Here is a 27669-nt window from a genome sequence, read left to right as displayed (position 1 = left end):
AAGGGAAAAAAAAGGGTAATCCTCACGACGAGAAAAAAAGTCAAAAAAGCAAAGAGAAACGAAGGAAGACTTCCCTGCCGGTGGTCGCAGATCAAGGCGCAGCCCGACTCTAATAATATCCCACACTATCATTGTTCATCCTTAAAAGCCTATATACCCCCCTCGTGTGCCCTTCCTTTCACCATGTCTTCTGCCCAAGACGAATTCAACCGCCTGGTGCAGTCCAATCAGGAGAAGTACTCTACACATCCTGAGGATCGTGACAACGACTCAGATCGCGACTCCAATCCTTCAGACGACGAACAAGACCACCCGCAGTTCTCGGACTCCGAGGACCACGATCCCACCATGAGAACCGGCCCGTCCACCTACCATGTCCCAAACATTGTCTTTGATGCCAACACCGGTCCCAAGGGTGTTATAGCCGATGCTCAGGCCTTCGAGCGCGCGCGTGCAAGCTCCTTCCGCAAAACACTGCATCATAATGACCATGCTAAATACATTGCCGACGACTCTCACCTTCTGCACAATACTGCACCTCCGGATGGCTCGCTCAGTGATGATGATGAGGAACACTTCCTCCGCCAATGGCGCGAGGAGCGCATACAAGAACTGAGGAACCGCGGCTTCCGGCGGCCGAGTCCCCGGCGAAGAATGTATGGATCGGTCGATACAGTCGACGCAGTGGGGTACCTTGATGCCGTTGAGAAAGTCACATCCGATACGGTAGTGGTCGTCTGTATCTATAATCCCGAGGTACGTGTGACACTTGAAATTACTACACCATAGGCTGAGATGTCACTAACCTCTACCACAGTCAAAGACTAGCGCTCTAGTAGAAGACTGCCTGGAAGGCGTTGCGCACAGAAACCCAACCGTCCGCTTCGTTAAGCTCCACCATGAAATTGCCGAGATGGATCATATCAAGGCTCCGGCATTGTTGGCCTACAGAGGTGGTGATGTCTTCGAGACTATCGTCGAGATCGTCCGACAAATCCCTAAAGGCCGCGACTGTACCTCCCAGACTTTGGAAGATTTACTCAAACTGTATGTTTTACTGGGAATGACACACTTGATGTTTCAGATATGCTGACCGTCCCAGATACCGAGTGCTGTAAATATCCACGCATTCATACTGGATTCTTATGTGAAAACTACGGGTCGAAGTGCGCCGGGCGCTATGACTTCCTCCAATCTTAGCATCATTGTCGAGCGTTAGAAATCTTTTTTTATTGCAGGCAGGCGGTGCCATTACTTTGCTTGACTTTTTCAGCTGAATGCATATACAAGGTGTTCCGGTTGGCGACGCATTGTGGATCTCATACTTTTTTTTCTGGTTTTATCTCGTTGTCCAGCCATTTGGGTTTACGTGTGGAGTGATTGAGCTTGAAGATATCCAACATTGGTTCCGTTCCGATATGTCTATATTGCCTTTGTGGGGCTCCTTGGCATAAAATCTCACTATGATTGTTCCAATTTCTTGTATTAAGACCAAGTTGATTTCAAATATTGGCGTATGTCTCCGTATTTCATTAGCCGCGGACTTTCGTTAGCAAGCTTTCCGATCTCTGTCTTCAAGGAATCCAGCATCAAGGTGCATCCTCCTGTTGGGTAGTGTCTTGGCTCGCGTAGGTATATTCGTTTCATCCATCCTCCGCATAACTGCGGTAACCTTCCGATCCTTCTTCTTCCTTTGTCTTTTTCTTTTTCTTTTTCTTTTTCTTTTTTTTCAGTATGTTCGATGTGTCAGGGCCTTTGCCTTTTCCCATTTCATCGTACGGTCCATTGGTCAGAAATACAAAAAGAAGTTGGGGTAGGAAAATAAAGGAAGCAGACCAGGATAAAAAGGAAAAGAAAAAGCGACAGTGATGCAAACAGGTTGAGGCAGATGGAGAAGGAAAATGCTCCCCCAAACCGATTCACAGAGCGCCCTTCTCTTGCGTGAAATCCCACAGCATCTTGATCAACGTGTCTGGTAAGGTATAAAGATCGACATGAAATTCTCCCTCTACAGGAATCTTTTAGTTAGTCCCTTTGATTCTTCCGCTTTTGTTTTTTTGGAATGTGTAACGTGGTACACGTGGGGAACTTACGTTCGACGTCGTTTTTGGTGTACGAGTCTGGGGCTTTGTTATCGTGTACCATCTGCACCACTTGGAGAAGATCATCTTCTCCGAGTCGTTGGAGGCCGTCGGCTAACTTGTCCATATCCACCTGGAAAAACAATTTCCTGTTTAAGTAGTGTTCCTGGCTTTTGCTGTGGATGAAGGTAGTGGGGGCCTTACGCTCTTCTCTGTTCGCTTCTTCTTCTTTGATCCTTCTTCGCTGGCTGCGGAACGCTTAGATTTCACTCCATTCTCGTCTCCGGGGACGGGACCTGATTCACGAAGGGCTGCCAATAAGGCAGGCTTGGGGTTTTTGAATGTCTGAAAGTACGTATGAGTGGTCTGTTTTGAGGAAGAATGGGCAGGGACGAAGAGAACGGAGACACTTACGATGACGTGCTTGGACTCGTAGCGTGTCTGTGCAAAGTTGAGGTCGTGTGTCACGTAGTGATCCTTGTCGGCGTGAAGGGTGATCTGCATGTCGAATTCACCCCAGCTTCTTCTGAAATCCTGAATGGGGGATTCTTGAAGGCTGTTGTCATTTTTGCGCGTTAGTGATAATTCCTTGACGTTCCCGATGGTTTCCGGCAACAACGCCATCCCAGAGAGTTTCAAGCCCGGGGCGTGCGGCTCGATTTGTAAAGAGGGTATGTACACCAAGTGTCGTAAAGATGATAGAAAATAACGTACTTTGAATTGCCCGATCCCCGAAACTAGGATGAAGTGTATACGTCACCTTGTCGAAAACGTTGGCCGGCACTTGCTCTCCGTGGTCATTGACAAGGTAAATCTCGATCGACCACGCGCGGAGGGGGAACCCTTCAACACCCGAATCTTTGTTTCTGTCGAAGCGGAGACGCGACCAGTCAGCAAAAATAACAGCTAAAGAAAAGCCCAGTTGTCGTCGCCGTAGCTCCTGATCACAGTGACGTGCGGAAAAGGAAAGTCACCGCGCCTTGGTTGCTTTGCAATCGCGACAACAAAAGTCAAGGTAGATAACCAGAACGTTTAGGAACGTGTGGCAGCGATGGGCGCGTAGAGTGGGCGGGCGAGCATGGAATGATTCTATTCTATTGGGAAGGAAATCGGTGTGCAGGATTCAACATACACAACATGCTGTTCTGTGACCAGCCGGACATTCCTCTTGACCTGAATGGGGAGGAAGATAGCATTAGTTGAATGCGACAGCAAGTTGAGAAATACATTTGCCAATTGGGGAGGATGGCGGTGCGATGAATCGAAACAATCATGAACTCACGTCGGGCATTTTGCCAGCGGCCTTTCGCTAAGCTCACTGGAGGGGGAATAGAATTAAGTGGAAGGTACTTGGTGAATGACGGATTCGAGCTATCGAGCTCGGGGATTGCGCGAATGAAAGGTGAGGCGAGGTTGAATAGGACGCTTGTCGGTGAGATTATACTAGGACTCCGATTGGGCGGAACCCTCAGAGATCGCGCGATGACCGCGTAAGGGTGTACCTGAAGAGAGAGTTGTGGGATGAAAGGTATTGGGGAGGGAAGACTTCGGAGGGAGAGTGAAGAAGGTCGGCGAGGAAGAGGGGGGCGGATGAAGCGATCCGACTGACTTGACTTTCAGGCATTCATGACTTGGACGTTAACTGGTGGTCGACTTTGCCGCTAGGGACTTTAACCCATCCAACATCATGAAATACCAGAGCTCGATAAACCATTCTTTCGAAGAAATTTTTTTTTTTAAAAAAAATAACGATGGGCGTGACTGATGATTCTACCCTACTCTTCACTTTTCCAGACCTATCGTCACCGCATAGATGAACCATACCTACATATATACCATCGGTGAAATTTTACAACAGCAAACGAGAGCTTTACGCGTGACACAGGAGATCTATATTTGATTTTATGAAATTCAATACATAACGGGTTCATCGTGCATTTCAAACATATATTTGCAGGGGTCTTGGGTCTACTAATTTACTGCCAGGTCAACATATATTCAATATCATCGGGTGAGATTGAACGGGTGCCGGAAGCTGGCTCGTGATCTTGTCGCGACCGGTATCAGTAAACCGTTCTCATCGCGTAGTTGTCGGGGGATGGGGCTGGAGGAAATGATAATATCGGAAAGGGCGTGATGGGGAACGGGATTTAGATGGGTAAACGCTGTGTTGTCCACCGGCGAGTCTTATATTCACTCGTAGTGTTTTGAAACAATCAAAAGGGTGATTAATGATAGTTCATCAAGTAAAACTCATTTCAGTCCACTCGGGGGCACATGTTTTACTGGTCGGCAAGGAGCTTCTCGTTCTCCTGCTGAGCCTTCTCGAAAGCCTCCTTGAACAGGTTGGCATCTAAAGCTGTGTTAGCAAAGCCGTAACCTAAAACACACCTTGACAAGGAAATCAACTTACTCTCACTGTTGGCGAAACGGATAGCCAGGGTCTGCGCCTCGGGCTCACCCTCACTGACATCGGCAGTAGCGTTCCAAACCCAGCTGCGATCACTGCCAACGTTGGGGCTCAACTTCATTGCAGGGACAACTAGATATTCCATCAGTAATCTAGGTGAGGAAAAGAATATGTTTTATATGCGCTAAACTTACTGTAGTGGTTGGCGCAGACCTTCAGGGTCTTGTCTCTGCGCATTACCAGGCGAGTCTTCTGGTTCTCCTTGTGCTTCAGCAGTCTAACATCACCAGTACCACGCTCCTTCCATTCCTTGCTCTCGGCGTCGAATCGGAACAGCTTAGCACGCATCTTGAAGGTCTGCTCCTCAAGTTCTTCGTTGGTCTTGGTTTCCACCTTCTCGGTCAGGCGGATAACAGGCTCGAAGTGAACGTCGGGGGACTCAGGTGCCTCGTCCTATTGGTTAATGGATTGTTAGCCACTTGTACTGGGGTAAATCGAACTCGTAGCACGATTGACTCATGAAACCCAAAAAACTTGGTGCAGGGAAGCCACGATGATATAGAACGAAAGGCATATAAAGCAAAGTAGCAGTTTATCGAGCCAAAGAAGGCAGAGACTCACGTCTTCTTCTGTTTTCTGAGCCTTGGAAGAGCCAGATGGCTCATCCTTGTTATCCTCAGGCTCTTCCTTCTTTTCCTTCTTGGGACCACCGCCAAACATAGAGAAAACGCTGTCGGTTGTCTTGGTGGCCGCCTCCTTAGCTGAGTCAACTACAGCCTCAGTCGCAGACTTGTCCTCTTCGGTCTTGGGAGCTTCGGTGGTGGTGGTGGTCTCCTCGGGCTTCTCAGCCGCCTCAGGAGCGCTGGTGGTGGGGTCAGGCTTGGTCTCAGGGACGTCGGACATGATGACGAAGTGGTGAAATTCTGCTAAGTTTGTGAGTTCCAGTGATTTCGGGTTTTAGTGGGAGCACAAGTACATACCTAATGTTTTAAAATGGAAGAAGGTTTAAGGAGATGGTTACAGAGAGGGGAAGAAAATATGGTCGGCTGTTTTTGTTGTAAAGGTGGGGGGTAGTTCATTGCCCACGGCCTAAGGCCGCTAGTGCCACCGCCTTGAGAGCCTTTTCTTATATTATGCGGGCCAACCTTGGGGAAACACTGCTAAAACATAATAGAATACCGTGAAACGAATATACTGTCATTAAATGACTCCCAGGCGAGGAAAGAGTGGTAAGATCAAAAGAGGGAGTTGACATTTCACATGGGATTCATTACTACATAGCATCTGTCCCGAAACCCTCATGTGGTTCCGGGCCTTTTAAAAATATAAATGGAAGCAAAAATATCGCGACCCTTTTTCGCCTAGGAACAAGACAAGCCATCCCTCTCCCAAAAGCAAAGTGAGGAAAAGAAGAAGTAGAATAAGAAGAAGATGTACGAGGGAAGAGAAAAGTATTGAAGTAGAATAGGCATCGCAGGCACGCACGGAAAAGCAAATATAAAGCCCTGAGTCTTAAACATAGACGAACTAGCTAGGGTACAAGTCCATAGCTTTTCTCACAAACATTCAGAGTGTTGGCACTTTCGCCTCATCAAGCGCTTAGCTCTCCGCTGGGCCTTGTCTAACGCATGGCTCTTCCTCGCATTTCGAATATGGTTCTTCACAGATTTGAGTTCAAATCCTTGCGCTTGGTTGCTAAATCGATGCCATGTATCACTGATAATCTCCCGGGTCTCCTGGTTTACTTTGATGGTCTTTTCCTGCAGGACTGATGAGACAGCGAGGAATGGATGGACAGCAGTACGTCTGACGACTTCAGAAAGCTGCTTGGACCTTGCGATAACCACGTCTTTTTTCTCAGAAAGTTGTCCAGTGCCATGGCGGAGAACGTTTGCTTCTCGGCGTAAAAGATGGGTTTTTTTTACAACATCCCCCATAAGGACTTGCAAATCAGTGCAAAGACGACTGTATACTTCTGATAATCCAACTTGCGCAGTGTTGAAATCTCCCATAAACTGGGATGAGATTACCTGCGCTGCCCGCCTCCAATTTGTGATCTTCAGCCACGGGGTTCCAAAGTCTACCGATGTGGTTTGGTGGAGAGGAGGCCTCGAAGCCATAGTGACTGTGACGTTTACTATCCCGTACGCATCCCCTCGATCAAGCTTGAGTGTGTATACCCCATCAAATAATCGAGAGAGTTCATATTCGAGCGCTTTGGCTCCTCGACTCACTTGAACATCGAATTTTGGCCTTTTTTTCCCAGTCAACGTGATATTGGGTGGCTTTATCACAAGGTGGCAATCGCCAACAACCTGAATCTCAAAGCCACCGGACTCCTGCTTCTTAGGAGGGGACAGCAGTCCGCTCATCAGGTTGTCCAACTGAGAATAACCCTGGGGCTGGTTCCCCAAAACTTGGACATCGGTCGCCGATGAAGACAGTGTAGAAAGTGAAGTTTGTTTTAAATCATTTTCTGTGATGATACTGGTAGAAGTACTGCTCGGGGCATTGGATACAATATTGGAAATAACCGATTGAGGAAATTTTTGAGAGAATAGAATTGAAGTAGCACGCAAAGCTGAGTGCGCTAAAATGGTAGCTACGCTTAAGAGAACGGTGAGGGCGATTAAACGCAGCACAGGTGTCAACTCCCGGTCGTCATTCAGGTAAGGGATGAAGGGCATTCTCGTGGTCCACTTCTCCACAGCGAAGAGTGACTTCCTTTGAAAGTTGCCTGTATTTTCCAGGGTGACGTTGTTAGAATTCTTAGCATAGATGCTCACCAAGGAGGCAAGATTCCTATTGAGTTGCCCGGGCGTGATACTCTCAAAAGTCGCTAGATCAATAGGATACCTTCGTAGGACTGTGACTTTCCCAGTCAGCGAATGACGAGACTCCAGACACATGTGGAGGCTATGATGGTTCAGAGGAATTGATTTGGCCAGATCCCAGAGCGGTGTCTCGGATATAATCATAGTCGGAATGCCATGCCTTTCCATGAACATGCGGGCCAGCTTTTGGGTCTCCATCATAGTCGCAGAATCTCTGCTGGATAAGAAAAGAATTGCTACATCAGGAAGCGTCCATTCAGTTGAGGATGAGACGCAATACTCGCCCCCGGTCCAGAAAGACGTGCATGAAGGCCGGTTTTTGAAATCCAACCTAATAGTGTCGGGGTTATCGTTCCGAAAGCCAATAGAAGCTCCAGGGCACTCGTCAACAATAAGTTGGACATGGATTGGAAGGAGCTCAGCGAAATTAGGACTGCGCCGGTCCCGAACGATGTCGGTACAACATGATATCTAGAGGATTCTGTGGAGCTGCTTTCAAAGTCCCTACAGGTGCTTGATACAAGGACATCCCCGATTTTATCGAGGATGATGTTTCGAAACTCAGGATCACCGATATAGAGCACACGGAACGGCTTATCGGTGTCAAGACTCTTCTTCGTCATAGTTTGTTGAACGGTGGCTGTAAGAATAGAGTCCTGCAGGTTTATAGCGAACTGACTCTTAATCTCATCGGCCTCGATTCCTTCAAACATACGTATGGTGTGTTTCAGTTCCACCTGTTCGACTTCGGGCCATTTTTCAGGCTCGGTAAACTCTATCGACTCGGTTGGTTGACGAAAAGCAGCCTTCGTGGTTATGTTACTATCATCAATAGAGCCTCTGACCTGAGGGAAAAGCGCGGGTAGTGCCTGAGATCCAAAAACGTTACTTTTCGAGTCATAGTCGTCGTCTTCGTTCCCATCAACCTCGCTGCTGCTATACTGCTCATCGAGACTCGCAACATCATCCGGCCCGGCTTGATCGATTAGAGACCCAACGTCGGTTTGGTCAGAGCGGCTGCCATCCTCAGAATGAACGTCAGAAGCGCTCAGTGTTGCCCAGCTTTCGCTCAGTGACCTGGGCGTGTTGTCCGCCAGATGACTTGACGTCATACTGATAGGCCTCGAGCGAGACAACCACTCTTCAACTGAGCCACTTAGAGGAGGAAAGGTTGGGTACCGTAGATGTGAGGAGGATGAGGCGAGGGATGGACGTCTGGAGTGAGGCCTTGGAGAGTCAGCCATGTCGTCAGTGTGGAAGCAGCATGGGGCAAAAGTCAGAGCAAGCCAGGTCCAAAGATGCGGCGTTTCGGTCGAATACAATAGACGTAGCTAAGCCAAAGAGCAAGTAAAACGAAAGTCAGCGGGAGGATACGTTATCTGTCGAGAGGGAAGCTTTTGCTCTGTCCTTTTAGCGACAGAGGGCTGTTTTCTTGTGGATATCCCTCGATAAGCTCAGCCTAAAAAAGCGGATGCCCGATGACAAGGCGGACGCTGTGGGGTGAGGGAGGGTCCCGGGTCCGAGCGGAGTAGTATATTAGACGCTTCTAGACTCGTGACCAAACGGATTATGAAGAGAACCTGTTCGATATCGAATCTTATAAAGACCTTAGCATGGTTAAGACTCAGATTATAGCTAGTAGTGTTGTCGAAAACTGAAGATGACCGAGGGAGAAGATGTCAAGAGGATAGAGTTGGAGATAGTGACTGCCATGCGCGGGGCACATGACAGGGACATCTGTGGTGTGCTGACTATGACAAGGCACGGAATTCACACCGTCACGGTCCAACCCAAGATTGGCTGAGCGGGAAGGAAATGGAAAAGCTGTGAATCTTAGTATATTATTTAGGTAGCCTGCTTGTTTACTTTGTTGCCTGGATCTCTCGAAATACTTTATCATGTGCACTTCTTTTGAAATCGAACTGATAAGGCATCTCTTTTATCTCCTATCAGGCACCCACTAACCTGAAGGAGCCTAGTTGATGCAGCCACCTAACTTGGAAGTACTTAGTACTTACCTAGGTAGGTATTGCTGGGTTATGGCCAAACTACTACTACTAATGAAAACCCCCTTTACATACGAGGAGAAGTCTCACACTCTATACATAAGCCATGCTGCAAGTCGTTTATTTGCGTTCTTGGGGCTATGCATCTGAAATGACCCAGTTTCACCAGGATCTCAGAACAACAAGAAAGAAATACGAAAAGAAAAAAAAAAAAGAAGATATGTACAATTCATGACATAACGGCGAGGAAGGGTAGGAAATAAAGGTGAGTAAGTAAAACAGGGTAAGGCAGTGCATTAGAACATCGAACATAAATTAGCGGTCTCTGCAAAGATAAGCGGGCCAAGAATGTTTAACCGCCGCAAATAGTTCCATCTTCATCTGTCCGCTGGAACTTAGTGTCGTACCCAATGCCGGCCTGTCTCCTGAGATGGCCGGAAGTATGGTAGGATGCCGAGGAGAATTGCGTAGCAGCAGGCATGATTGAAATCAGGCTAGCGCACATCGAGCTTTGGTCAGAGACCGTGAGGAACAGAGGCGTGGAATACTCAACGTAGCCAAGAGCTATGTAGAGAGGATAGTCTTGCTTGTTGAGAGATCGGATGTAGATTCCGGTAGAGGTTGGGACTATCTTGAAGCTGACGCCGGCACAGCAACCGTCTCTTTCCAGAAGAAAGTCCTTGTGATTTAACAAGAACGTAGCAATCCAAATGAAAACATACAAAGCACGCTAGATGAATTTGTGAATATTGATGAGAATGATCACACCATTTTCCATAAAAGAAGCTGTCAGATCCGTTGAACGCCGTCCAGAACCCCACAGCCAACATAATATGAAGGCTCAAGCAACAATAACTCCAACGGCAACCCGAGTAATGCTCATGATTGAACAAAAAGGTATGGAAACGAGGAGGCGAAGATTATACAGCGGACAAAGCAAGAAGTTGCCCGAATCTAGGGAGAAGCCCAACCTCCCGCAACTTCTACCCACTCGGCAAGACAGCTGCCTTGTTTACCCTCAACATCCACGATATCTGTATCACACCTGCACCTGCACCCGACACCGTTCTCTTTGACGGGGTCGGAATTTGCCCAGTACTCATCCTCTTCGAACCGCGCTTTCTCGTCTTCCGTGGTCATTTCAAGCCACGGAATCCGTGGGAGCTGTCGGGCGGGAGCGTTAGCGGGGCAATGCTGGATGGTCGTATGACGGTAGCCAAAATCACGGAAATAGTGTATATCACTGGGCGACAGAAGAACACCTGCGGCTAGCGAGTGGATAGGCGCATCACCCCACTGAGATTGCGTTGTTAGCCTTGAGGGCATCAAGGGTTCTGGAGATGTCTCAAATACTTACTCTTTCCATCCAAAAACCACCGCTCCTATCCATCATTTCAAAGAACTCTTCGTATTCCTTACTGCGGAACCAGTCCAGGCGTGCGATTTCAAAGTTACTCCAGAAATGGCACATGTTATACTTCTCGCCTTCCATGGCCTCAGGATCGACATCGGGAACAGTATTCTCTCCAGGCTCATTCTGCAGAATTTCCTCGGGAAGCTTATCCTGCTTCCCTTCCTCCGGCTTGGGCTCCTCCTCAGATGGCCTTTCGAGGAACATCTCCCAGAGTCCTTTTGACTCTAGATTGTGCTTCCGCTTATAGGCCGAGGCATAGCGGAATATGTTGGGGACAGTCTCACGCAGTTCTTTGACAGCAATCGTAAATCCATAGGTTTTATTTGCTTCAGCCATCTTGACGAAAGGGTCGCTATATAGGTGTAAGTGATGGATGCTCAATATCAGTACTAACGGTGACAAGGGTTAGTCTTACTAAGTGATGTCACAGAAGTAGCTGATCTCTGGCTCCAGACGCCAGTACCATTCGTACTTCATGAGGAGGGGATGCTTGTAGAAGAATCTGAATACAGCATTAGTACCCCAGAGAAGTGACATTGAACCAAGTATACTGACCCAGAATAGAATCTGCACATATGGTGGTAACTCTCCATCCCACCATACATAATAGCGGCATCACCCTGCTTTCTGATGCCCTCCTTTGCCACTTCATCGTCAACCCACTTAGGATAACCCCACATGGTGTCATCAATTTTGCCGAATTCCACAGGGGCGCTTGTATAATTCTTCACGGTATCCTTGAAAGTGTCGTCGAAATCGCCGTCGTTCAGGAACACGTAAGGATAGTGGAACCATCGGTTGAAATGTCTCTCAATCGACTTAAGCGACTGGATGACGCCGTCCAATTCCTTGTTCCTAGCGAGAACGACAAACGCGGCATTTGCACGTTTGCCCTCAACCTCCTTCTCAACCTGCAGGCATCCATTGGCGAAGACCTTGTCATGCTTTTCGCTTATTTTTCTGAAAAGTGTAACAGAGTTGTCAGCGATCAGGAATATCGAGGGGTCTGCGCGTATCTTTGAGGATTATACTAACCTTATAGATGGGGGTGTCCCAGCTGGAATTAAGATGCCCCCGGGCGAAGCAGGGTGTCGGACAAAAAGAAGCAAAACTAGGACTATTACAAGACATGGAAAGAGTAGAACAAATCCCAAGGGTATAGAAATCGATGAATTTCCCTTCAAGCGTATTCTTCTCTTGAAGAACGCGAACCTGGAGATGTTGCGGCCCTTTTCGCGCGAAACGTCATCCACAGGGAGACTCGGCGAAGAGGGCAGCCATTTTGAGATTCGCTGCGTCAGCCCCATGAGCGCAAGGGTGCTCACACAGCGTCGATTCAAGAAAAGAAAAAAAAAAAAAAAAGATCAAGCCAAGTAATGTTAACAGAATCCACTGAACATGGAAGAGATTTTGCGGAGATCCGGGGAAGACTGAGTCGATGACTGCCGTATCTGAGCGAAAATCAGGGCTGCTGAAAGGGGAACGGTTCGCATGCAAGCAACAGTGAGGTCGAACCACACTTCTAATGCTAACAAGATACGCTCCAAGTATATGATATCTTATGCGATTAATAGGTTTATTAAACAGGAAGAGGTAGAAATGTTGGCCGGCGAAAAGAAAAAAAGGAACAATAAAAAACGAGCGGCCGGAGGAAATGCCTCCTTTCCAACTTTTCCCCTTTCAGTTGTCTGCCAGATAGAGATGGCGAGGGGAAACGTTGACAGCAACGCAGGGGACTGGTGTCCTTAGCAATGAGGCCGGGAACACGGAGCAAGTCGACGAGCTCATCAATCGCGTTGGGTTGGAAGAGGAACTCGGGTGGGAAGTCGGAGACTGCGGGAGGCAATCGATGAAATGAAAGATTATTTTGGGGATGGGGATGGGTGGAAGTTTCGCCAAGGCCAAGGAGGCGCAAGCGGCCATGGTCACGGACGGTAACTTACCCTCTAGATTGGAAGGTCGCAGCTCTTTCATACGATTCTAGTACGGGTCTGAATACCGTACACGGTATGGACCCCTCCGGAGTCCGGAGAGCACCAAGCAAATCGTTGGTGGTAAATTATTGCTTAGGCGCAGTTCGCCCATCAAATTGATTACTAAAATTACCAGCACAACGAATAACTAAGAAAGATGGCGCTTGAGTCTACTAGGTACTATCCCAGTTTTTCTGTCCCTTATTGATCAAACACGGTCAGGGATCCTCTCATAGTGGCTTTCAGTACGCACATGTATGGCAGCACCCGAAGCTTAACTGGCCTGCAGGACACGTACGTCTTCACTGGATCAGCCAGTATTTACTTATGCTGTTGCACGATAACTAGTTGCTCGGTATGTACCATCATTCCAAGAGGTATAAGGGCACCACTGGAAAATTTTCTCTTTAAACTTCCTATGGCCTTGGCTTTGTTGTTGCCACTATCCGACACTACTAAATAGTTAGTTAGTCCCAAGTTACGATTACCTATTAAGCGCCCCATCTGCACTAGGGGGATAATAAGATTGGAGTAAGTACTCCAGGGTATACGAAGCCTTGTTATTATTACAAGTTGACGGAGTATTGTAAACATCCCCAAAGCATGGGATTGATTACAAAAACATTAAGATACCACCAAGGGATAAACACAAACCTACCCTGCATACACACAACTGAGTGAACACCAAGAGCAATCACATAGAATGTTCTTTCCATCATCTGCCTATCCTTCGATTCGACATGACCATGGCTGTCCACGCTGTCGGTCACCGAAGGTTACTCCAGTTCATGCCAGCCTCCATAGCTATAGATGTTGCAGAGGGGGTATATGTTCGATAGCAGTAGCCTCAGGTAGAAGATAGCTTTAGTAGCTAGACAATGAACTGAACAGGCTGGCATACAACATAACAGACCTTAAAACAAATGATTGTGGGATATGTATTGACCTAAAATCAATCTGTCTGACGCCCATCAACCCCATTTGAACTGTCGGTTGACCCATAGGACTCGGCAAGATAGTATGTATTGATGCTGTACACATGGCCGAGCGTAAGGCGTTGGAAAGAGGTAATTGCCATACCATTGTACCGTGGACCGGTAATTTATGCATCCAGAACCCTGAAGCTCCACCGGTCTCCACGTGACCGCCTTGGCGCTAAAAGGGATCTGACAATGTGGCCTTTTAAGCCCGTTGGATAACCGATGTGCAGCAGGGCAGTACAGCTAAGTTGATAATTCTTCCACCGATATGGCACGATCTATATGACTTCTCATAGACTGCCGCTTCTAGACTCACATGTCATTGATCATCTCATCCTTGCAGTACATCAACTAGCAGCCGTATTACGATAGCCATCGTGCAGAATCCACTTCACCTTGGTCGTGATTGGGTCGATGGAGCTCTGCTTGATGTGTCGGTCCAGGTGCATCGATCCTTATGTATGTATGTCTCGTGTATGTACACAGCTACCAAGAAATCCCGTATTACCCTACTACTAGTTAGTACTACCTGTAGGTACACGAAACATGCATACATATTACAGAGGGCTTGGAGCTTACCGCTCTTGGCCCTTCGGAAATTCGATCTCAAATTAGGAAGTCGTGTCGGCCCGGTACGTTTGCTAATATTCTAGGGCTTTCTTGCTGTGTGTACTCTGTACTCTGTACTCAACCCGTCAAGGTCTCCTCTGTGAGTATATAACATATTTGATTGCTCCATGCCAGCTATGCAGGTAATATGTTACCTAGTACGTAGATAGCGCTATACATTACGACTCTGCTTTCATCGATCTATATATCCAATATGCTAGATGCGTGACCAGGCGCTTCCAGAGTCAGTCCCATTGTCATAGTACTAAGAACATATTTCACTTTTTCCTTCATCGGTTCTTCGCCAGTACAACAAAAACCTAGCATTGGAACACCGACATTCCACAGAGGAGCCCGAGGGTTCAGTTCCTAGGCTGGTTTGATGCACAAGAGGTAGTTATCGTTTCTCTGCTCCTGTCAGCCTATGCGGACAAAGGATATGTTGTTTTCAGTATTCTACCATGGTAATGGTCCCCCAGCATGAGTCCGCAGCAGCTCTATGGTTGCCCTTGGATTGAACGGTCATATTGTCCGTCAGTTAAAAATGATGTTACATTGTACGAGGTAGATTGATCAAGTATGTCGACGGTTCACCTAGGCTGCATGGTCATCAGTCCTACCCTGTTCAGGGCATTTCGACTCGATAATGATCTCTTTAAATTGGGTCACTCTTTCGTGAAAAGAGGGCAAAAAGGGGAAGTTCGTATCCAAGCAACCGACGATGGCTCCTCAAGGTCGATGACCAATAAATATTGAGTAACTATTTACGGAGTATTTCATCCATGGATCCAAGGCAGACCAAACCCTCGTGCCGGCAAATCGGCAACTATCGTCCGGCTCTCGGTCTCTCGCACTAGAGAAAGGGGTAAAAGGAGAATCAATCCACCGAAAGTCTAGTCCGTTGGTTCAACGTTAGACTATTGCTTAGCTTGGTGATAGTAGTTCTGTGAGTTAACAAGCGAGTGGACTGGACTTGAACTAAGTACTGTGGACCGGTTAGTTAACTATACTTGTTGTAGTGGTGGCATGAAAAAAAAAAATGAAAATGAAAAAAGAGGATGATTTCCTCCCAACAAGGGTATTGAGATATGGTTCAATAAACCGGAATATCTTTCTCTTATACTCTGTGTAGTTCTGTCCAGAAAAGGGATTCCATCACGTGGGGGAGGGAAATGACCGCTGATAAATGACCAGCCAAAAAAAAAAAAAAGAATACAAATTGATTGACGGATGAAACAGCACCTGCGACAATCATCCACCGCCCTTACTTTGCTAAGATTAACTCCTCCATGACCTTTGAAACGTCCATGCGCCCCTGTGCGACAACTAAAAGAAACAGTCCAAGTCTCCAATCGTCTCAACTGCGGCGCGCGCATGCTCGAGTAACGGGCGCTTGCTGAAGCACTTTCGGTCGGGGAAATTCTATGTCTTCATCTATCCATACGCTCTCCGTCTCTTTTTCTTTTCTCCTGCCGCATTTAGTTCCAAGTCTTCTCTCCGTTCGTCTCTGCTCTTGACACAGCCTCTCCACCATGTCCTGTTGACCCCTTGACTTATACTGTAAGATCATTATGATTTGCTACCCGCCCTCTTCTCTTACTATACTTCCTGCCTGCACCTTGCCTGTGTAGTAGGCTCCCATTTGTTATATACGGAGGCTTACTCTCTCTCTACCTACTAGCTGTTTATCCAGATGTGTCAATATATGCTCGCTGTAACTACAAGTTCATTAACGTTACTATATCTGCAGCGAACAACCTGAGCTGTACTAGATTCCGAGCTTGTGCTTGATTTCTACATTCCACGACCAATAACCAACTTCTTCGATATGATGCACCAGCCGTTGACAAGCTCGTGCCCGTCGACCTCGGAGGGGCATGTCAAAGCCCCAGCGATTCATTTTCCTGATGGCACCGTTAAGCCATCTACTCTACTCCGGTCTCCAACCGTCCATCGCAATGGACATGTCAACTTAGACACATTCTCACCGGTTAATGAAAACGGAAGCTTCGAATTCGATCGCGTCTTGAAAACTGGGAAGGTGCATCGTCGGGTCAAACATAAACATGTCAGCCTTGTTCCCCACCCATCTTGCAGCTTATCGCTGACTCTGGTTGATTAGGCATTCAGGGCCTCCTGGAAACAAGCCTATCTCGTTCTCCGCCCGAATCTGTTATCAGTCTACAAAGATGAGGAAGCAACAAGGTTGCGGCTATCCATTACTCTATCAGAAGTAACCGCGGTCGCTCCCGTTAAATCTCCTCGGTCAAATCGCCAGCACGTTTTTGGCATATTTTCCCCTTCTAAGAACTATCGCTTCCAGGCTCTGTCGGAGAAAGATGCGCAGGATTGGATCGAGCGTATTCGTGCCGAAACTCGCATGGACGAGGAAGAGGAGGCGTTTCTGGCACTTTCCATGAAAGGAAACAATACAGCGTCTAGCAAACAGCGGTTCGATGATACCACTGATTTCTCGGATATTGAGCATATGGGAAGGGCCAGCTCGCCTGAATTCGGACGGGCAAGCTCCCCGGGAGGACGTCTCACTGCCCACCAAAATTTCTCAGGACATGACATTACATCCTACTCAGAATGGTCCGATGGACCAGCGAGCAACTCTAGTGTTCGCCCCGTTTCAAGAACTTCAACAATTCCTCAGTTATCTGCATCTACTCCAACGAGTGCACAGCCCGCATCTGCGCGCGATACGGATCGGACTCAAGAATCAGGTGCTCGGCGTGACCCGGAGAGGGTTATCTGTAATGGCTATCTCCAATGCCTTCGCATCAAGGGAGGAGTCCGCCAATGGAAACGACTATGGGTTGTCTTGCGTCCAAAGAGCCTTGGCTTCTATAAGGATGAACAGGTATGGATATTTGATCCACTCGGTTTCTGCTATATTTCAAGTTCTTTTCTTTCGTATTGGGCGTGCTAGCAGAAAACTGACTGGCTATCTTCCACAGGAATATTCCGCAGTCAAGATCCTTCCCATGGACCAGGTATTCGATGCCGCAGAGATTGACCCAATATCTCGTTCAAAACTCTACTGTCTCCAAGTCATCGCAGAGGAAAAATCATATCGTCTATGCACAGACAATGAAGAATCCCTAGCAAAGTGGTTAGGGTCCCTGAAGAGCGTTCTAGTCGCTCGCAAGAAACTTGAATCGGAGACTGCGCCGGGAGCGGCGGCGGCAGCAGCAGCAGCCTGAACAACTATACGATACTGATCTGACGGGTCTAGTAACAGTCAGATTGTCACTCTCTTTTCCCACTCCCTTCACTGCGTCTCTCGCTAACAAATTTTCTTCATTGTCGAAATACTGGGCACCTTGTATACCTTCATTTCCTGCAAGCTCGTTTTCTCATTGTGATCTTTTTACGACATACATACCCGACTTCGCTGATGATATAGATCTCCTTTCTTCTTTCTTTTCCCTTGTGACCAGTCTGAAACCCCTGACTCTGAAATAATGCTGATAATGTTGGGTTTGCCGATGTTTATTTAATCCCCTATATTAGTGTTAATATTTTGGATACCAAAGAATCCGCATAATCAATGGTGGAAGGTATCAAGCCGCAATGTTATAGTTTCCAGTGGCGGGTTGGATAATTTGTGCCCATTATTATTTTCTCTTATCTGTGAACTGATCGGGCCCAATATAATCTTATGTTCTTTTCTAGTATAACGAAAACAGAGGATATTTTTGTTTAACGAAGTGGCAATTTGTGTGTATATATATCCGTTATTCTGGACTAACTTTCATCTAATTAGTTGCCCTGTGATCAGATACATCACCTCCCTGTCTCTTCTCCGGGAATGGCGTCATAGTCTGCAGTTGACGCTTCCTCGGAATTTTTCTCCTTACTTTCATGGTTCACGACCAAGAACGACAGGAACACGATCGCAGCGCCGACCCAATACAGCGCGCTCGACGTTATGCCTTGGAGGAAGATCTGGCCCACAAGGGAGAGCGGGATGGTCAGTGAGAGACCGACGGTGACGACAAGAGGAGTCGTCAAGAGCATAGCGTAGGCCCAACAGATGTCTGACAAGAGCGAGGATACGGAGTTGACCTTAAGAAATCAGACATCAGTATAGTTCGGATATCATGCATAGGAGAGAGCAACGGGAGGCAGTTAGTACCAAAATGATTGTCCAAACTGTGCCTGTGTCAGGGAGTGCAAATGTCTCAATACCAGTGAAATGCATTATAATGAAACCGGGCCAAAGGAGGAGCATATTAATGAGTCCAACGAGACCAAAGAATAACTGCATGTTCACTCGGGACTCATCTCCGACTTGCTTCTTTAAAACAATCGTATACACTCCGTACATGACTGCGCTGAATCCGGCCATAGCATCACCGAGGGCGATCTCGGTGGAGCTTTTGTTCGGAAACCTGCTACCGCCGCCATCATCTGCAGGGGGTGCTTCTGAGGCAGATAGATCAACACGGGATATCAGAATAATTCCCACCAAGGAGGCGACGACGCCGGCGAGTTTGCGGATGGTGAACTTTTCAACGCCAATGAGTGCGCCGAAAATCAGGGTCCAGACACCTGTAGCCACAGACGTTAAAACTTCCACTGAATGTTGATGTGGTTGATTGATGCATACCGCTGGTAGAAGTCAAAATGGTGGTGCTGCCTACAGTCGTGTATTGCAGGCAAGCCAAAGCAAAGTAATTTGCCTGTTTGCGCATTACGCGTTAGATCAGATAAAGTAGGGCATTCCGCAGTCTCGATTTACTTACAAGGAACTAAAATGGGTTAGTACAACTGTATAGGGGTTTTGCACATCGGACAGATTCTTACCCATAACATGCAAAATTGCAGGCTTAACTTTGCAGTCGCCCTCAAGCCCAGCTTGAAAGACTCCTCTTCTTTCCCATCCGAATCCAACGTAGCTGTGTTCCATGTTTCAGGGTCTACGGGCTCGTAAGCATTGACCCGCCCTACTGTTTCAGCATCCGGATCATGTGAATCAATGTGTCGCAAGAAACTTTGAAATGAGTGTATCTGAGAGAGCTTTCCCGAACGCCATAATCTCCAGATCCGGCCAAGAAGTATCGTAAAGAGAGGAAGCATAAAAAACGAGGTGTTGATATAAGTCACAAAGAACGGTTTGGAGTACGTATCGTCGGCGAATATCGTCTGGGACGCAGGTCAGTATGCTCGCGACTCAGGATGAAGGCATACGGAGAGAAGAGGTGCCTCCATCAAGATGGTTATTGGGGGGTTATCATACGCTAGCCAGGAAATTCGAAGCCGTCCACAGGACGACTACAATCAGCAGCAACCCGATGCCAAGTGTTCGTCTTGCGACACCAGTAGACATTCTGGTGAAGGTATCCATGAAGAATATCAGCCGAAGAAACTATGTACAAATGATCGAAAGGTGGGGACGCTGGTGTGATAAAAACTTCGTCGAAGCTCCATGCATCAGGTTCATCAGTCGAGTACTTTTCGCGCTTCGGACTCGACCGGAGATAAATGCAAGTATCCCGTAATGCCAGCACCCACGATAACGAAAGATTTCAGGGTGGATCACGCAACGCAATTGAGGAAAGACAGATAGAGCTCAGCTGGGCCAGCAGGTGACGCGACCACCCTGCGAATTAATCATGGGATGCCCAGAGTCAACTGGAAGGGGAGAGGGGAAAAGAATAGTTAACCCCAGACCATGGCTGATAAAGTAGTAGTTTGGCGGAAGTCCCACCGCCCAGGGGATCACGGGATATCACTATTGTCTATTGCGCCTTTGGGAATAGATCGACAGGGTCCCGGACATTCGTTGTTCCCCCATAGTACATACATTACATAGTACGTGACCATGGCTATACTACTCTCGCAACTCTATCATCAAGTAGTTGTATTACTCCTTAAATGATATGATTAGACGTTGGCTGTAAACACTAGGAAAAAAGAAAACACGACTGCTAAAAGATATCCCCGTGCGACCCAGCAGCCAAAGCATGAGATAGGAACTTCAAACATGAAGTATTCCCAAGATATATAGGCTCAGCATTTGGGGGAAACAGTCCGTTCCCCAAGCCCGACAACAAAATAGGAAACAACAGCATCTCTACAAAAGAACTCGGAATGCAAACGGAAAGCTGCAAATCTCGGCCATGAATTGGAAATCATTGAAAAGTCATGTCCATCAGTAGGGTATCAACAGGCACATCCATCGCGCTCACTATCAAGGTGGATGTTGATAGGGTCACTGAATTCACCACTAAATTCTTCGGCCTCTTCTTGTGCCAAAGCACTCCTAGCGATGACTTGCGTGTGTGTCAGCATGTGGCAGGAACAAGAAGAACGAGCTAGCTGTCGAAGAGGACCGACTTACCTTCAAAAGCCTGCTCAACGTTCACAGCTTCCTTGGCACTAGTTTCGAAGTAAGGGATGTTTCCCTTAGATTGGCAAAACGTCATTGCGCGTTTTGAGGAAATCATTCGCTTGCTCTCCTCAACATCGATCTTGTTACCAATAACGACCTATTTGATTGTTAACCTTAGGTCGGAAATCGAAAGCGAAAAACAAGAAAAAAGAAAAGAAAAGAAAAAGGAATAGCTGAGCAGGCAAACATACGAAAGGGAAGTTCTCAGGGTCTCTCGGACTTGCTTGGATAAGAAATTCGTCTCGCCAGCTGTCCAGAGCTTCGAAGCTCTTGGAGTTGTTCACATCGTATACCAAAACACAACAGTCGGCTCCTCGGTAAAATGCAACACCCAAAGATTGAAAACGTTCTTGACCCGCAGTATCCCAGATCTGTTTGTCACAGGTTAATCACCCGCTCTGTGGTATCGAAAACTGGCGAGACACATGCCTGCATTGTTACCAGTCGGTCGTCTACTAGAACTTCCTTGGTAAGGAAATCCGCACCGATTGTTGCCTTGTAGCTGGCGCTGAACTTCTTGTTGACCTGTTTGGCGGATATTGTTGTCAGCGGGATACAGTACTATGCATGATTCTCCTGCACTGAAGGCCACGGACATATTGGTTCATTAAACTCGTTTTACCGACGCCGCTATCACCAAGAATAATAACCTAGAAGATGGTATGTACGTCAACAAGAGTTTAGCTGTAATGTTTGTATGGTGACCTTACCTTAAGGAGAACCTTCTTCCGTGACGACATGGTTATGACTATGAGAGGTAAGGCGGTATGCGCGGTGGGAGATAATAGGAAGCGGCGCAAATGAAAACGAAGGAGTGAGCGGCTCTTTATGGAAAATGGAGATCTTGGGGGTGTTGATCGTTCTCCCTGCCCTAGCAAATGGGTGTGAAGTAGCTGAGGAAGGATGAGTGAGTGAGTGAGTGAGTGAGTGAGAGAGGACCGGAGTAGTAGTTAGTAGTACTAGTCTAAGTTGGACGGTAACGAGCCGAAGCTAATGGGAGGCGGTTGGTTTCGATGATGCATGACGCTGGGGCGGTGGAGCAGGCGGTGTGCACGTGTTCCTGCATCGTCCGATTATTTCAACAGTCAACAACCGTTATCTGTACAAGAGGTTGTGCGTGTCTCCCTTTGGATAGCACTTCGAAAATATTTGATAAAGCCTTCCATACAACTCCGACTACTAGTAAAAATTGTACCGTGCTCCTAATTTACTGTGGGACTTACTCGTGCCACAATGTATCCGTGATTTAAAGCTGCTCCATTCGACATCGCTTATCGTGATTATCAATGGCCCACTGGAGAGAGGAGTACTCCGCCGCTCTGGCGGCTCGCGATCGACGAGAAAAAGCCAACGTTGCTATCTTAAATGCCTGTACGCCCTGAAGGGACATCTATGCCTGGAGCGTAATGATCCCACGTGGTTCCTCGTTCTCACTGACAAATCATTCATTGCTCCAGATACCCAACTTGCCGATCGGACCGGCCGTATAGCAGCAACGGCTGTCAACAGTGCCCAAAGCTCTACCCCGACAGACAGTCATAATGATATCCCCCATCCTCTAGTGCCAGATCCCATGAAACAAGGTGTAGCGTCGTCGGGATCTTCTCTCCAGGATGCTTTAGCTGCAGCGCGCACCGATCTATCTGAGGCGCAACGGTCCCGATCGGAGCTACAGGATCGGCTTACTCGCACAACGGCCGAGCTAGAGAAACTGCGAAAACGAAGCTCCCAGGACTCACGTCGCATTGCTGCGCTAGAAAAAGAAGTTGCTCAGTTGCAACTGCGATTGAAGGATAGGGACGAGGAGTTGAAGGGAAAGGCAAAATTGCTAGATGTAGGACACTTTTCTCTGTGCCGGATAGGATTTGTTGACTGAGCGATTCTCAGGATTTCCAAGACGAGCTTGCATCGCTAAACCTGCAGCTCAATATGGCCGAGGAGCGGTCCAACAGGCTACAGAAGGAAAACCAGGAGTTAGTCGACCGTTGGATGGCAAGGATGGGCAAAGAAGCAGAGGCGATGAACGAAGCCTCGCGATTTTCATGATGTTTACGAGATTTGAGGCAGCAGAAACTATTCTTATTGTTTCTAGAGCACTCCCAAACCAGGCTAAGATTGCGGGCTTCCTCGAGGCTGTATGCAGATCTGTATCAACCATATCTATACCATATTTGCATGATACCCACTTATTCACTGACCCCAGTGGCGCAACTCAAGCATTGCAATACCTTGTACGACGTGCCAGGAAAACCCAGGACATTTAAGAAGAGGCCAAAAAGAGGTTCCTGTGCACAACAGGTGAAGAGCCAAAAACAGACATCCCAGAGAAATGAAGAAATCATGCCAACATTTATACAAGAACAGTGGTATCATATCTTCGAGACAAGTAACTATTTCCAAAAAAGAAATAAAAGATAAAAAAGGAGGTAAGAATAGGAAATAATACACCGAAGAAAGGTCTACAGGGAATTGTATGTAGTATTTATCAGCCCAGGATAAACAAAACGTACCAAAAGTAAGAAGGTAGAAAGTTGCCCAAAACCAGTTTGTTGGTAGTCTCGGTGACCGCGCAGCGCATAGCTGGGGCATCTCACCCCATGCTCTCTGCAAAAGCTCTCAATCTAGAGCTGTCTTTAGTAGCGATGAAATAAGTGCCACCAACGTCGGTCCAGCTGACACTGTTGGACCAATATTCCCTCTGCTTCACCTTGAGAAGATTGATAGGTGAGTTGAGATTCCGAGACTGTATTTTATGGCCTGCAGGGACAAATGATTTGAGGGACACGATCTGACAACCCTCTTTCATGTCTAGAAAGTGATTGATCAACTCGTTATTGAGTTGTGGAGTGAAGGCCTGGTTGTTAATCAAGATGACATCTGCGCGCTTTAGGACATCGATGATACTCTGCTCTTTGAGAAAATCCCCCCGGACGAGATGCGTTTTCCCTGGTGCAATTCCCCACAGACGACATCGAGCCCTGAACTCGGCCTGCTGGAGTTCGGCAAGCTCGCACGCATTTTGCATCATCTCGCAACCCCAGCTTTCACACCCAATCTCCAGCGCGGCCTGCAAAACAACGTTCCCCACGCCAGATCCCAGATCGACGAAAACCTGACCCGACTTCAATCCCGTCTCTTTGAAAATAGTGCTGATGAAACGAGGTAGCAATTCTCCGTAGACATTGTCCGTCCCGTTTTCATATTGACGGAGTGATTCAACCCGAGGTGACACGGTGCGCGAATAGATTTGGGTTAAGATCCTCTCGACGAGGGGTAAATTCAGCCGATGAGTCGAGTCTAATTTCTTGGCGATACTGCCGTCGCGCCTTAGTCGTTCGATCGCATCATTATAGTCCGTTACAACATTTCGAAACTCCGCTTCGGATGCGTGGGCGAGCGCTCTTCGTAGTCTTCTCTTAATCCCGGTTGATTCATTATCAAAATAGTCCGCCTCGTCTTCCGGTATGTAATGTTGGGATACAGTTTCGATAACTTGGAATATATCGTCGATAGGTCTAAAATCGTCTTTGTCACGGGGTACAACAAGGTTGTATCTGTTGTACGAAGTAGACTCGTTAGCAAATCCTGCAAGTACCATCCGTGTCAATTTGGCATGATATCATACCTCTCTTTCGGGGAAGCACTTGGATACTGCAAAAATATCTCTGTAGGCCGGCCCGTGCCTCCAAAAGCTGGTTTGAAACACCCCGCCTTTTGAACAGATGTGATGTCGGCTGCATGTACGATCGGCAATGACTTAACTCCTCCTTCTGAGAATGCCTTCAAGGAGCGTACCCGCCTCTCCAAATCTGGCTCCGCACTGTCGCCCGTTCTCGCGCGCTTACGAACTTCGAACGACGTATCCGTGTCACTGGAATCGTCATCACTCGAAAGTCGTTGTTCTGGAGTTGGTCGCTTTCGATTCTGTGACGGAGTGTTCAATCGCCGTTTCGAAGATGGAAGGTCTGGATCTCTCGAGACTGACCTGCTCCCCGATCCTTGCGTTCTCTTCGGCTTGTCAGAGGGTGAGGCACGCGACGATGTGCCCGGGGTCAGTGATGACGTTCTTGAAGGAGGCGCAGGTCGTGTCTGAACGACCTTACGGATTTGAGGCTTCTTTGGTTGTAGAGAGAAGCCTCCTCCTTTCTGAAGGTGGTCAAAGAATCCCATCGAGTAAAGCTGAACGCGCCGCACTCAGGCGGGGATGTACTGTACAGACCCGATATGTGTGAGGGTATATGGACAAGAGTTAAAATACTTGAGGTAACATATGTACTGGAAAGAGCAGTGAAAGAATACTTGAAAGAATGGAATGACCAGCGCGAAAATGCAGAACGAGTTAAAAGGAGGGTAGAAGGAGAAGGAAAAGACCGTTGACCGAGCGGGATTGTCAAAGAAAAGAGCCGCGCAAAGCCTTAGCTAAAAAGAAGCGGCGATCGATAAAGGTTTCAGCGCCGCCACTCTGGGCCGCATGTCCTAAGATTTTAACCTTAGGCACACCCGCCTTCCGTCGACTCGGGTCTCTAAGCCGCCCTCCCCGCGTGTACACAGTAGTCCCTCCGTCCTCCTCCGTACTCTTGGGGTGACGACGAAAATTATAGAGTACTTTGCATTCCTCTGCGCCTTCTGATGATCACTTGGCAACCTGGTGCGTACATCTCTTCTTCAACCCCCAACCGCGTGCCCGAGCCTTAAAATTATCATGACTCTATTTAGTAAACTTCTATCCTTGAAAGATTTTTACTACTGGCAGTTATAGTTCTCCATGCATATCAAGTGCGTGATTTCTATGAACATCTACCCACCTGCTCATTCTTCCATCCATATGCTGCGCGAAAAAACTCTGGATTCTGATTGGTCGCTCAAATTCCATGTCACGTGCCTTGGACTAAATACTACTAGTAGTAGGTAAGAATAACGTTAATTAAGATTTTATAGGCTACTGAAATTATATATGCAAGTCCCAGGCTATAGGGGTTTGTACAAATTTGTATGGGAAATTGATGTGGCCATCGTGGCCCATGCAAGTTAACGTGATTGCAACGAACGGTACAGAGTACAGTCACTCCAGGCTACGACGATTGATTCCTCAATTCGATGCCTCTCACGGGTCACCACTCCAATATCGACAGCATCCCTTCCTTGTGCAAGACGGGTGAATAAATAACATGCAAAAAGTCTAGAACAATATACTCGGATAGTGTAGAAACTGGAGATCTAATCTGATTCGGGTCCATCAGCAGCAGATAAACCGTGCTTTCTTGTTAGTTGCCCAAGTGTATCCTGAACCTCTCTTCCATAGATCTGACCAATGATATCTAACGGGCGCACAACGCATGAGCCTTCTTCACTATTGCTAGAGGGAGAGCGAGTTTGCAAAATCTTTAAACCAGGGTCATGAAGGAACAGGGTAGAGCGCCCTTGATCCTCACTCGTAAAGATTCGTGGTGAGGGAAACACGCCAACCAGGAGGGGATAAAAACCATGCTGTCGCTCTTTGAAGCGCTTGAGGAGCTTTTCTGCGTGGTCAAAGATTCTCCACTCGGCTATATCGTCTACCTGAATCAGTAGAGGGCGACCACTCTTCTCGCCATTCCCATGTAGAGATTTGGTAGCTATCTGATGCAATGCGGGATACATGACCTCAAAGACATAAGCCATTAGTGCAACACTGCGAAGATCTTTGGGCCTTTGACAATCATCAAGAATATCCAGAAATTCTCGCCATGCCGCCTGATAGGGACCGACCCACTTCAGCACAAATAGAATATCATCCACGCTCGGTAATTCCATTCGGTCGAAAACACTGAGACGCAAAAGCTGAGTTGCGGCTATAGTGCCAGCGGTGACTTCCACCTGAATATCACCGCCCCGTCGAAGTACTTCATGAGTAATGGTATCCTTCAGCAAGCCTGCGACTTGCCGATGCCGGCGATCGACCAGTCTGAACCACTCCTGAACGTACTTCCAGCTCACCAGTCCTGCCTGAAGAAGCTCCAATGGGTAGCAGTAATACTGGAGACAAGGCACATCTAACCTCACAACAATTGGCCGAGAACCAGCTGTGCCACCTGTGCCAGCGGTAACGGCAAGGCCTGCAATAGTCATTGCCATCCGTGCACATGTTTCAAGTTCGTAGAAAGTTGCATCCGCACTGTAAGGCAATGGGGGGATGACTGTCTCTGTAGCGCCATCGGTAGTGGATAGTCCATTTGTAGGGATGAATCCTAGGAGCCGAGATGAGAACAGGCATATACCTGTACTGATTGTGATAGGGCGACAAAGGCCATTCGCGGAGTCCTTCAAGTCATTTATTTTGATATTCGATGAGCGGCAGTTGACGAATTGATCCAGAGGAGGACCGACTGGTGTCCGCAGATTGACTTGGGCGAATACAGTGTTCACTATATCCGCCTTGGAGTTTGGAGGTGGCTCAAGTCGCTCTATGAAAGCACACCTTTTATCGTGAACGATGACAGGCGAGCTTTTCTTCTCTCGAGTCTTTGTTTCTGAGTCTATAGGGCCTGGTTCTCTTGGTGGGGATAGGAGAGAGTGAATCTTCGAATAGGCTTGTATTACTCGGGCGTGCTGTTTGCTAGGGGATTGTTTCTTTCCCTCATCTGCAATATCGCGAAGATAGGAATATCCCACGACGCCCGGGATTAATCTGTTATCATCCAGCCTGTGGTATGTCACACTAGAGTGATACTGGTGTTGTCTAAGGACGGCTACCCGTACGGTGTTTGAATCAGAGATCGGTCGGCTTGCGGCGTCATCGTGAAGACACGCCTCGGTCTCAACGGGAAGTTGTACGGCACCCATCATATGTAACAGGAATAGAGGAATACGAAGATCTGAATACTGCTAAAGTACTCACAGTAGAATATTTTGTGACTGCGAAAATTCGCAGTCTGCATGTAGAGACGCTAGATTTTCTCTAATTCGAGGTTTGAAGTACA

General features: G+C 47.5%; 11 protein-coding genes across 11 annotated transcripts; 3 read left to right on the top strand and 8 right to left on the bottom strand.

The window, feature by feature from the left end:
* Window positions 1–183: 183 nt before the first annotated feature.
* Window positions 184–1184, top strand: ANOM_006321 (phosducin family protein; the record flags this gene model as incomplete). The annotated part of the gene is made up of 3 exons (XM_015545258.1): window positions 184–756; window positions 818–1047; window positions 1103–1184. The coding sequence occupies 3 exons, from the start codon at window positions 184–186 to the stop codon at window positions 1116–1118; spliced, it is 819 nt and encodes a 272-aa protein (XP_015405757.1). The 3' UTR covers window positions 1119–1184.
* Window positions 1185–1919: 735 nt separating this feature from the next.
* Window positions 1920–2705, bottom strand: ANOM_006320 (putative transcription initiation factor subunit (TAF30); the record flags this gene model as incomplete). The annotated part of the gene is made up of 4 exons (XM_015551577.1): window positions 1920–2008; window positions 2094–2214; window positions 2286–2426; window positions 2496–2705. The coding sequence occupies 4 exons, from the start codon at window positions 2703–2705 to the stop codon at window positions 1920–1922; spliced, it is 561 nt and encodes a 186-aa protein (XP_015405756.1).
* A 1471-nt stretch (window positions 2706–4176) lies between these two features.
* Window positions 4177–5394, bottom strand: ANOM_006319 (Ran GTPase-binding protein YRB1; the record flags this gene model as incomplete). Its single annotated transcript, XM_015551576.1, has 4 exons — window positions 4177–4434; window positions 4495–4623; window positions 4686–4944; window positions 5113–5394. The coding sequence occupies 4 exons, from the start codon at window positions 5392–5394 to the stop codon at window positions 4364–4366; spliced, it is 741 nt and encodes a 246-aa protein (XP_015405758.1). The 3' UTR covers window positions 4177–4363.
* A 653-nt stretch (window positions 5395–6047) lies between these two features.
* Window positions 6048–8437, bottom strand: ANOM_006318 (uncharacterized protein; the record flags this gene model as incomplete). Its single annotated transcript, XM_015551575.1, has 2 exons — window positions 6048–7796; window positions 7853–8437. 2 exons carry the CDS (start codon window positions 8435–8437, stop codon window positions 6048–6050), a joined length of 2334 nt encoding a protein of 777 aa, XP_015405759.1.
* Window positions 8438–9496: 1059 nt separating this feature from the next.
* Window positions 9497–12052, bottom strand: ANOM_006317 (glycosyltransferase family 15 protein; the record flags this gene model as incomplete). The annotated part of the gene is made up of 5 exons (XM_015551574.1): window positions 9497–10627; window positions 10689–11097; window positions 11161–11247; window positions 11301–11705; window positions 11958–12052. The coding sequence occupies 5 exons, from the start codon at window positions 12050–12052 to the stop codon at window positions 10286–10288; spliced, it is 1338 nt and encodes a 445-aa protein (XP_015405766.1). The 3' UTR covers window positions 9497–10285.
* Window positions 12053–16135: 4083 nt separating this feature from the next.
* ANOM_006316 (PH domain-containing protein) lies at window positions 16136–17595 on the top strand (the record flags this gene model as incomplete). The annotated part of the gene is made up of 3 exons (XM_015551573.1): window positions 16136–16375; window positions 16430–17173; window positions 17271–17595. 3 exons carry the CDS (start codon window positions 16136–16138, stop codon window positions 17514–17516), a joined length of 1230 nt encoding a protein of 409 aa, XP_015405762.1. The 3' UTR covers window positions 17517–17595.
* A 504-nt stretch (window positions 17596–18099) lies between these two features.
* ANOM_006315 (uncharacterized protein) lies at window positions 18100–19798 on the bottom strand (the record flags this gene model as incomplete). Its single annotated transcript, XM_015551572.1, has 6 exons — window positions 18100–18381; window positions 18452–18867; window positions 18926–18998; window positions 19062–19067; window positions 19123–19461; window positions 19556–19798. Coding segments are annotated over 6 exons (1236 nt in total), but the record flags the coding sequence as incomplete, so codon positions are not given.
* A 341-nt stretch (window positions 19799–20139) lies between these two features.
* On the bottom strand, window positions 20140–21632 carry rab7 (Rab family GTPase YPT7; the record flags this gene model as incomplete). Its single annotated transcript, XM_015551571.1, has 6 exons — window positions 20140–20591; window positions 20660–20807; window positions 20902–21081; window positions 21152–21235; window positions 21307–21360; window positions 21421–21632. Coding segments are annotated over 6 exons (744 nt in total), but the record flags the coding sequence as incomplete, so codon positions are not given.
* A 98-nt stretch (window positions 21633–21730) lies between these two features.
* On the top strand, window positions 21731–22808 carry ANOM_006313 (ATG16 family protein; the record flags this gene model as incomplete). Its single annotated transcript, XM_015551570.1, has 3 exons — window positions 21731–21823; window positions 21963–22544; window positions 22598–22808. The coding sequence occupies 3 exons, from the start codon at window positions 21731–21733 to the stop codon at window positions 22754–22756; spliced, it is 834 nt and encodes a 277-aa protein (XP_015405765.1). The 3' UTR covers window positions 22757–22808.
* Window positions 22809–23300: 492 nt separating this feature from the next.
* On the bottom strand, window positions 23301–24880 carry dot1 (histone methyltransferase DOT1; the record flags this gene model as incomplete). The annotated part of the gene is made up of 2 exons (XM_015551569.1): window positions 23301–24264; window positions 24336–24880. 2 exons carry the CDS (start codon window positions 24878–24880, stop codon window positions 23301–23303), a joined length of 1509 nt encoding a protein of 502 aa, XP_015405767.1.
* A 1047-nt stretch (window positions 24881–25927) lies between these two features.
* Window positions 25928–27532, bottom strand: ANOM_006311 (uncharacterized protein; the record flags this gene model as incomplete). Its single annotated transcript, XM_015551568.1, has 1 exon — window positions 25928–27532. One exon carries the CDS (start codon window positions 27530–27532, stop codon window positions 25928–25930), a length of 1605 nt encoding a protein of 534 aa, XP_015405763.1.
* Window positions 27533–27669: the final 137 nt, after the last annotated feature.

This window comes from Aspergillus nomiae (genome assembly GCF_001204775.2).
Source record: "Aspergillus nomiae NRRL 13137 chromosome Unknown contig00185, whole genome shotgun sequence".
Lineage (NCBI taxonomy): Eukaryota > Fungi > Ascomycota > Eurotiomycetes > Eurotiales > Aspergillaceae > Aspergillus > Aspergillus nomiae.
Note: the sequence above shows the minus strand (reverse complement) of the source record. Positions and strands in the feature narration are given on the sequence as shown.